At 31.4% G+C, this 11,047-nt stretch overlaps 1 protein-coding gene across 1 annotated transcript in view; it reads right to left on the bottom strand.

Moving 5' to 3' along the window:
* Positions 1-5: 5 nt before the first annotated feature.
* The window catches only part of LOC113395202 (insulin gene enhancer protein ISL-1), a 49,082-nt gene continuing 38,040 nt past the window's right edge, over positions 6-11,047 (bottom strand). The window contains exons 3-9 of the mRNA XM_026632774.2: positions 8,039-8,169; positions 7,735-7,802; positions 7,079-7,181; positions 3,263-3,380; positions 2,589-2,751; positions 1,943-2,140; positions 6-1,391 (exon numbers count right to left, since the gene is read on the bottom strand). Of these exons, the coding sequence (XP_026488559.1) occupies positions 1,281-1,391; positions 1,943-2,140; positions 2,589-2,751; positions 3,263-3,380; positions 7,079-7,181; positions 7,735-7,802; positions 8,039-8,169 (892 nt within the window). The 3' untranslated portion in view covers positions 6-1,280. The remainder of the gene's footprint in view (positions 1,392-1,942; positions 2,141-2,588; positions 2,752-3,262; positions 3,381-7,078; positions 7,182-7,734; positions 7,803-8,038; positions 8,170-11,047) is intronic.

Below are 11,047 nucleotides of genomic sequence, written 5' to 3'. Positions count from 1 at the left end.
TAATATATTTAGGTACTCAATGTTTTATTAATATTATGCTCACAATCTAAGAAGTGTATAGTTTTAACTACAGAATAAATTAAACATCTGGTAATCTCTATCAAAGATTAGTATAACACCACCCTTTTAGTTTACGAAAGTATAAAAAAAATGACCTTTTCTTTCATTATTAAAATAAGTCACAATATTTTACAATTACGTCAATCTCATTAGGTATTACTGTACTGTTTGAAAAAATTAAATACTTTATTATTATTTTTTTAATTTTTTATTGCAATATGAATATTTTAAAGGGTTTTGGTTTGTGCATTAGCAATAAGACTTATTCTATTTAAAATACGCTTATTCAATAGTTCGCAGGTAAATGTATATTATATCTAAGTTTTATACACTTTATTTACACAAAAATTATTTACAATACTAACAGATCTTCACAGTGAATAAAAGGTGATATTAAATAAAAAGTAAATACATTTAAGTTATTATAAAACTAGTGGTAAACATCACATAATTGTTAACAGTAAATAATTCTAAGTAAAATATGATTTAAGTACGATTCATAAGCATTAAAATTGAAAATTTAACTTAAAAATAGCTTAAAATTTGTAAACGAGTCGTTTACAAAGATCAAAGTGAAAATCTTATTTTGTACAAATTAAGATTTTGACAAGAAATTGACGTTATAACCGTGATGTTTGCTTTCAAAGTACAAACAATATTACAGAATAAACCTGGCAAGTCCACTTATACTATATATTACAATACTTTGCACTGACCCATGTAACGTCACAATTTTAAACTCAGTTTTTAAATAGCAAAAACCCTTATTTACGAATAAAGTAACACACACGGGGTGTTGATATATTGCATTACATGTATACGAATATATGAAATGATTACGGTTTTTACTTTTCAAAAATGTGATCTTATTTAAAATGTGACTTCGATTACTTAAATATAAAAAAAAATCTTTCAGGCTTTTCAATAATACTTGATAATGAAGTACTTCAGAAATACTTATAAATTTAACGTAAGGCGATATCGAGGGATTTAATTAAATCATATATCACTTTTTTTAATATTATAATAATATGTCGAGAATTGTTGCTAATTTATTTTGACAGTAAGAAAAGTCTATATCTATCCTTCTCTACTCGAGAATCTGAGACAGCACTACATCGCCCGCGGGTATCGCGTCGAGGCTGCATATTCGCTTGATGTCCGATTTAGAAATGTCTTTATCTGTCTCCCTCCATAGAAGGGGGTTAGGAGAGACGGCACTAGGGAGATGGCGGTAGGCTGTCGTCACTTTCCAGGTAAGTGACGTAGTTGTCCTCCCCGCCGTGAGCAGGCCGTGGAGGCGGGAGTGAGGGTATGTCGTAACCGTGCATCTGGAAATAAAAATATTTGTCTTCTTTAACGAAGATAATACTTCATATCTTGCAGTTCTATGGTAATTTTTGATTATAATATTGGAAAGGAAAACTGTTTTTTTAATTTGTTTTCAAATTTTCTGAAATAACATTTCATATTAAAATATGAAAAGTTATTTCAGAAAAATAAAACTAAAGTATTTTCCGAAGGATAAAATTAAATTATTACAAATAGGTAATATGAGGTTTCATATAAAAAGCGATTGAGACGAGGACATCTATGTTTTACATATATGTACATAAAACGGACTCCTACAAATTTAGCTGAAAGATTGGTTGGTCAAAGCTGGTTGGTCAACATTATTTTTTTGACAATATCCCTATTTTTCCATATTGTTTGGGTCGCGTATGCTTAGAACAGGAATAGTTTTCTAGACTTCTAGTATTAGCTCTAGTGTTAACGCCGTGAGACTGCTATATACGATGATGGGTCACCGATCACCAAGTCGGTTGGTTGGGGCAATAATGAACGCGATCTATTGAAATATAAGGCAGAGTTATCAAGTGACCTGGTTGACGAGCTGCTGGAAGGCGGCGCTGTGCTGCGGCGCGCGGTCGAGGTCGGCGTGCAGCGCGAAGTCGGACAGCGCCTTCCACGGGGGCTGGTACGCCGTCACCTCCAGCGCCAGCGAGCCCGCCTCGTGCCGCACCGGCGACCCCGCCACTAGCGGCACACCCATGGACATGTAGCCCAGGCGGCGGCCTTCCTGTACCGCACCGTTAATATCATACCTTGTGGGTTGATAAGGACTTATGGCCACTTCGTTACGAGTGCCCGAGAGGCTCTTATTACGAGAGACACGGGCGTGGTTTACTTGTATACGTTATATAAAAATATACGCTGTCTATGTATATAGAATGCGCGAAAAATATTTTTGGCATGTAGATAATTTATTTCTATTATAATCATAGTAAATAACAATATATACATATGTATAACTACAACCGACTTTGTTTATGTGCGTGGACAGTATAAGGAGAGTTAAGTCTCTCGCAGACCACTGCGTTATATCATTTATCATAAGACTATTCAACATTTAACTTCTTTAAATTCACTAAAAATCATAACAATTGTATTCAATGTAACCCTAAAGATGAGATTCTACTCAGAATTCGATTACAGAACAGAATGTAATCATTTATTCAGACTATCACCTTCTCTTGTTGCATTTGCATTTTCAATTGTATCGTCTTCTTCTTATCTTTGCATCGCTTGTTCTGGAACCACACCCTGATGACCCTCGGACTGAGACCGGTCATTTCGACCAGCTGTTCCTTCATTAAAGCATCGGGCCTCGGATTCGCAGCGTAACAAGTTCTGCGAAATAAGAGTTATTGCGTATTTCAATTTACGATATAATATTGTTGATAACGAAATTACAGTTTTATGATAAACAATTCAGTGTACTGCAAACAGAAAAGTATTTACGTAGTGGTTAACGAACCGTATTTTATTAAATAATCATTTTAAGTAGTTATTAGAAAAAAATAGTTTTTCGTTTTGTTATTTTATCGTTACAGTCAAGTTTTCAATGTCCTGACCAAAACCAAAACGATAGTATCAAAAGTTAAATTATGTTGTAATTGTAATATTCTCTAAGCTTAATCACCTCAAAGCTGTGCATACAAATTAAATGACAAAATATGTAGCTTAATTAGTATTTCGGAATAATTAATTTAAATAACATAATTGTATATTAATAATAAAAATGTCGGTGCAAATATCTGACGGTGTATCAAATGAACATGCTCACAAACTATTAGGTTTACGAATTCTTATGTTTATAATATTATTTTAAAACTTTATTATTATTGTAAAGATGAATTACCTAAGCGTGTGTAACTGTTTTTCGTTTAGTACGGTGCGTACTCGAGTCGGTTTTCCGTCGGCGGCAGCTCCTGGTCGCGCCCGACCACTCTTATGAGAACCTGATTCACTGCCCGAATCTGAAACAACATTTTTAGTTCGTAATAAAATAACGACGATTCTTCAACCGTGTTAAAAATAACTTTTAGCAACGTTATTTTTATCGACAAAAGGTTGTAATATACTCTCGAATCGCTTTATTAAATAGATTACCTATTCCTACAAGGAGATTGTCATCGGACATTCGCAAAAAATTGAAAACATAAAGGCAAATCAGATATCGGTATGATTGATGTAGCATCGCACTGGGTATATTAATCAACTACCTACCTAAGATGTTAATGATCACCTTTAGTTATCTGAAATGATAATTCATAGCGATGAAAAAAAATACAAAGTTTATATGAAGATTTATTTATTCTCTAGAATGAAATATAATAATAAATGTTAATTTTTCGTTTAAAAGATTAACTTTAGATGATGTAGTACGTCTTACGTATTATAATTCGATAATGTCATCTCCACTAATATTATAAAGAGATAAAATTTGTTTAATTGCATGTAATAAACTCCGGAACAAATGATCCAATTCTAAACAAAAATCACTAATAGAAAGCTATATTATTCTTGAGTGCTTTAAGATGAAAATCAAAATAATATGATATCGATTAGGTACATTCATGTCATCTAATTTTATTTATTAATAAATAGCACCCGTGCGAGCAAGGGCGAGTCAATAGTCATATAAAAAAAAAAAACTATCTCACAAGTCTTTTGTTTTATTTTATTTTCAGTAGAACAAACCAACAGTATATACACAATATCACTATTTCACATTTAACCTCTTAAAAAAAAAACATTTCAAAATTATCTTAGCAAGTGTGTGTTGGCATTTTCAGGTAGTCGCACCGTGCACTATCACATTACACAATACGTATTAAAAATATAAATTAAACATAAAATCAATGATTGGAGATGAGAATTATAATTATTTTTTTAACTATTATATAATAGATAATTATAAGTCTTATAGGGTTTGAATTATTACTTGAATTATTACTAGCAATAGCTAATCACAACGAAAATATTTTTGAATCAAAGGTGATTAACTAGGGACATGATATATCATTACTATAAATAAAGTTGACTATCACATTTTAATACTATTATACTAATAACTATTAATTAATTGATATAATTAGATAATATTTAATTAATTTTGTATTAAATACGAACAAAATATTAATATGAAAAATATATTTTATATAAATTAAATATCCCCTATATTTCGGGACAAAACAAACGCTGGCAACCCCACTCAGCACGAGGGTGTCTAATGACACTTAAGCCTACTTCGCACCTAAGCTAAGTCACTGGACAATTGGACATCCTTAATTAGACATTCCGTATGACGCCTGTTTACAAATTCATAAAGGGTTATTTGTGAATTGTGCAGGGAGATGTCAAGTATTAAACTGTAATTATGAATCAAAAGTGTGAACACGATTATTATAGCTAAGTTTGTAGAGCATTCGTTACGAAAAAAGTAGTAATCAAATTTATAATTTAATATTTTTTTAAATAAGATAATTTATATTTTTGTTAAAATTTAGGTTATGTAAATATATTTATAAAAAAAAAAGTTATCTTGTTATTTTATCTGTGCAGTGCTTTAAAGATTAAGTTGAAGTCATAACTATTGTGTGTCTAAATATAGCAATTATAGCAGAATGGCAGGATTATAGATTCAATATTTATTACAAAAAATAATTACGTACGATATTAAAATTAGTTTTAAAAATACTTTAAAATTCAAATTTGAATGTAGAACGATTTGTCAGTTACTCTCGTAAAATAACAGAAGCGAAATCGTAAAGCAGCAATTTGTACCTAATAGGGCATTGAAGGTCAAATTTAGGTCGCACAATATAATTACTAGATAAAAGACACTCGAATTTTCACGCGGCGAATTAAAGGCGGCGGCGGCTTTGTCGGCTAACATCAAAGCGAGATAACGTACAGTGAACAGAACAGGTACTGATATGAAAATGTTTTGATAAATTGCTGTTTAAGTTTTAATGACATTAACCGACTTTATAAAATAATATTTATGTTATATTTTTTAATTTATAAGTACGCCATATATATATTTAAACAAATAGCAGATTTGATGTTAATTTCGGATATACCATTACTTTTAATTTTTAACGTTTTTCTCTGTACGACGCCTCTATCGAAAGTGCTTTTTTTCATTACAATTATGTACTTACTTAATGTAATTATTTAAGCACGTTTAGATTTTTTATTATTTAACTAGCTGTTACTTGCTCGGTTCCCTAGTAGATAGGTATATTATATTAAATATAATATAACTATTCAATATAATATTTTATTTTCATTTTAAATGTTTAAAGTATCATGTTCATATCATCATCATAGGAAATAGTCGATAACAAACCGTCCAGTCATTTTAATGTGATTGAATATCGAATATTAAAATTCACAATCAATAATATAATATTTAAAAAATGCACTTTATCCTGTTTTTTACCCTACAAACAGTTGTTATATTAAACTTTTAGAATGACGTACAAACATGAAAAGATATATTTTTGTGTTTTTTCCGGCTAGGAAAGTTGAAATTCTCGGCTTTTCTTTATGTAATATGATCATATAAATCTTGAATAACTCTGTATATTGAAACTGCATTAAAATCCATTGCGTAACTGAGGAGATCTAAGGGGGCGGGAAGCGACATTTTCTATACTATGAACAGACGATAAAAAGCGTGGAGATACACACAAGTCGATTAAATTATTTGTCTTTTATTGAGATTATATATTATTATTTGTAGGTGAATAATTACTGAATTAACTCAAGAAAAAGTTAACTATTAAGTGTTATGGCGACGGTACCTTGACATTTAATATTATGCTGAATAACCACGATTCAAAAGTACATGCAACTTATTGAATTTAATATATATTTTTTTTATGTTTTATTATACAATTAATATATATTGAACAAGTTTTTCCGCTCGCTGTACGTTAAATCAGTTCAATCAAAGCTATTATCGCGCCGATGTTATTACGATACGGACTTATCCCTCATTATGCGTGTTGTTGATAATGAAAACAACATCCGAGTGATTTTATATCGATACACAGATTCTACATAGAGATAGATGGGCGTAACTGACATTATATATTTCTAGTTAAAATTGTGATCATTGAGGATATTATTAAAGTATTATAAAGTACCATGCTACTTGATATAGTTTTTTTTTTTGTGATATAGGCAGGCGGACGGACAAATGGTTAGTGGTCACCACCCCAAATAGATAAACTAAGAAATTAACTATTCCTTACATCACCAACGCACCACCACCCTTGAGAACTAAGACGTTGACTCCGGAGTGATGTAGCTTTCTACCATTGAATAGCTATTTAAAATTGAATTATTCGTTCCAAAGATAATCCGCTACATACAAATAAATTTTACGTGTTTGTAATTTTAATAATATTGATATACGAACTTGCCAATGTATAGAAGTGTTACTTCTCACTTCCAAGCTCGGGCTGTTAGAATATCAGTAAGAATATAGAGAGCCGTCTTCGATATTCTGATTTATATGCATTTCTGTTAACAGTTTTTCGGTTTTTTTTTGCATATATGTAGAGAGATTACTTTTAGCATTAACTCCCTCTTTCGTAGAATATACATACTGTTTTGTGCAATAAAGTATTTTATAAGTAAGTCCGAATATTCGTATTCTTACCTGACATTGAGCCCAGCTCGTGGGGATGGTGTGAATTATTGTTGCTAAGTGTTGTATTGTTGTTGCTTTCCGCGTTACCGCTGTTGCTGCTTGTGTTTGCACTCTGTTGGAATTGTATAATTATATATTATATGTTGATAATAATGCAAAGAGTATATGCAACATAATATCATTTGTTTTAATGTTAAGTAAGTTTAATGAGAAACTAATATCCAAACATACAAACTGTCTCATTTTTAATACTAAGAAGATAAAGTTGAACTAAAGTATTTAAAATTTATGTATTTTAAATTTAAGCAATTAAATAAAACTACTTTTAATAAAAAAAAAAACAAAAGACTGATAAAATTATGAAATAATTACTAGTATGCTTATCTTAGTCGATGGTTAATCTATACTAAATAACGAAAAGACGATTTTTTTTTAAATACGGAACTGAAAAACTACTAAAACAACAGACATAAAACTATACTGGAAGACGCACCGCGTTTCGGAGGAGGTTTTAGTATAAAATGTTACCATATTAGTTTTAAATCGCTTTAAATTTAGACCAATGACGTGACATGCATGAATTTAATGAATATAAACTAACTATATAAATGTATATAACAAAGGTGAAAAATATATTTAATTATTTACATACAGAAGATACATACTTTCTCTAAGACATCGTGATCTTCCCTACAATATAAAGCACCGCCCTCTCGTAACGCGAACTCATCGCCTGCAACAAAACATTAAAATTTAACTGAATTAAATATATTTTAATATAAGCACATGTGTAAATCGAACAACGAAAGTGATTCAAATTAATGTTATTGCGACTGCGAGTTATCCATTATTATTTTTGTTGATAAGAATAAAAACATTTATAATATATACAATGGGAATAAAACAATCCATGTATCGCATAAGGACTCACCACGACGTGTAACTACCGCAAGTATAAGACATAATTACCTGGTATTAGTTGTCTTGCGCACGCGCAACATCTGAAACAGTCGATGTGATATATCTTCGTCTTCGCTCGCATCACGAAATCGTTTTTACTAAATGAAGCGCCGCACTTGTCGCATTTCGTACCGAATAACCTGTTGATAAATTTATATATTATTAATAGAGGTGATAAACAATAGAAAATTGTTTTTGGATAGAGTTCAGTGGATGGAAAACGAATGTAAGTTATTCGGAGGAAGGTGGTTCGTCGGTGAAACCTTTTTATTTTCATTTGGGCTTGTGTTATATCTTTTCATGTTTTGAGGTGAGTTCAATGTCGTAGATTTGTTTTTGTAAAAAAAATCACTGAGTTTCTTGCCGGTTCTTCTCGGTAGACTCAATATTCCAAACAGGTGGTAACTTCGATTCGGAATTTGGTAAATACAAATATATATGTACATATAAACTAATTCAAAGTTTTTCTTACTCAGCTATTGTCTGTTGGTGACTACTTATAGTAGCTATATATTGTACCTATTGTTAATACGTCGTCTAGACTTTCAACAGTTTTCTGTTGATTCTTACAAACGTGATCATTGTTTTGATAATACCTAAAATGAAATACGTATATACAAGACACGGTACATAAGTTAAAACGTTTTTGCATCGAAATCTTTTCATTAAAATGTAATGTGTACAGAAAATCAAATTCCCCTTTGAATAACCTTGTATACGTACAGTTTCATTTCGAAAAATAAAACGTCGATACTTGTATAAATACTTCTAATCAACACAATGAAACGTATACACTACACAAGGCATGTACTTGTCTATAGAACGCTATAAAGCTACGTGTAGCGGTATACGCGATGCTTTTAGCGAGATTGCGAGGGTGCCTTTACTAAGTGCCGGTCAATACCCCTAGAAATAAGTTTACGGTTAGGGTTTTACGATTTTCGCGTTACAGATACCGTGAACAGGTTATATATTTTTATTTTGTAAAGACGTTTTAATTTGCTTTTTTGTTTTGTGTTAGTTCTAGATATTTTTTTTTGTTTAATCCTAAGCTTTGATATTTTATTTATTACATATTTGAATCGGTACTAACACTCGCTGCTCGTCCCAACTTCCTACAGATGAAATATAAATTATTTTTACAGCAACCCGATTGCAGCGCAACCTACCGTGTCTAATCCAAGGTAAATCAAGCAGAGACCTACTTAAATTCGGTACAGCCGTTTGTTAGGGGGAGTTTAAGATAAACTCACTTACGGAAGAATTAGATACAATATTATAAAGGTGAAGATTTTCTTTATTTGATAATCCATTTATTAAGAAAATTTATACTATAACACCACGATATGATCCCTAGGGGGGTGAAGCGGTAACGCTAAACGCGAGTAACCATGAGGATCTAGTTTTTAATATAATTAAACTACAAAATCATTTAAGAGAGTGTTTCAAGCGATATTGAATGCAATAATCATGATAATTAATAATATCTAAGAACTAAATTAGCGCAACAAAATCGATCTTTGATTTATTAACGAAATTCTTATACAATTTTATTCTCCAGTAATAATATAGAGCTATGGAGCACTTTGTAATTATATACCTTAAAAAGTACATTGTAAATAAAATTAAATGTTACCCAGACTATTATTCTTTAGTTACATCTTTAAGGGGTGTCTTTTCAAAGGGGTGAGAATCCCTAAGTATCCCATCCCTAAGGGAAAGTAAAGGGTTACTTAAAATTTCTGTTATCGAACAAAAACCGGTAAACACACCTTATGTCTATATGAAATCCCAAAGAACTACTAAAATTATCTATATATATATATATATAAAAACAATTATATATTTATCTGCCAACGCACAGTTCAAAGTAAAGTACTTTTTGTCTAAGAAAGGCTTTTGCGTTTTTTTAATAGGTTCAAATCTAATATATATTATCTATTTATAATCTATTTAATCAGGTAGGTATTTTTGAGCACATTTGGATGGGTAATCCATTCTGTAATCCATTGACTGAATGTCTAATAAATCGAATATTAATACATATATTGCAACATATTGAATATGTATTGTCGTTATTGAACTAACCGAATATTACCGACTGTGGACGGTCGAGGGAAATATTTCTCACAGTACCGATGTCATTTGGGACCACTTACCAGCAGGCAGCACATTCGCCAGTCCGACAGCGCAAATAAAAATGTAGGACCATCTGAGTACCACGTACCACGTGATTCTTCAATATTTCGCCGTATTAACGTCAACGAGTGAGCCAGTTCTATTGCTGGCATAAGGGATGTGACACGCTTTAGTATGGCTGGCAACGCGTTTACTCGGGAGTTTCAAGGGTCATAAGACCTTAGTTTCCAAGGTAGGTGGTTCATTGGTGTTTTAAGGAATGGTTAATATGTCTTACGGCGCTAATGTTTATTAGGGATGGTAACCACTTTCCACCAGGTGGGTAGTTTATACTGCCCAGCAAAAAAAAATGTATAATTACTTATATAAGTAGGTACTAAACAAAAAAAAGAAGTTAAATGCGTTTAGTTTATTTATTTCCTCCGATGATCAATTCGCAAACGCCATCTAGAGATTTCAACATCTGTTCACCGTTCGAATGATTGACAGGCAGCTGTGAAAACATCGACCACACACGAGATGTCAAACGTAACGCGAGTGATATTGCCTATTTTACTCGCCCGTATCCAATATTACCCCGCTAAATATAAGCTACTAATTTTTAAATAAATCATCCTTTATGATATACTTTGTCTTTTTGTTTTAGAAAAATTAGCATCGATTCTTTGATACTAGGTGTGTTTTTGGGGTTCCCCGAATCCGGCCAGTAAAACGTTATTTTGTAAGGAAATGTTTTAGGAAAGCGATGATTTTCGAATTTTCGATAATAATTTACTTACCTACATGCTCGTCAGATAGTGCTGCTTCGACACAGTTTGATTATTTTTTATATTTCCAAACGTATTTTTTTTGAATGTCCGCCATATTTATTATTCGTTG

This window comes from Vanessa tameamea, chromosome 23, assembly GCF_037043105.1.
Source record: "Vanessa tameamea isolate UH-Manoa-2023 chromosome 23, ilVanTame1 primary haplotype, whole genome shotgun sequence".
Classification (NCBI taxonomy): domain Eukaryota; kingdom Metazoa; phylum Arthropoda; class Insecta; order Lepidoptera; family Nymphalidae; genus Vanessa; species Vanessa tameamea.
Note: the sequence above shows the minus strand (reverse complement) of the source record. Positions and strands in the feature narration are given on the sequence as shown.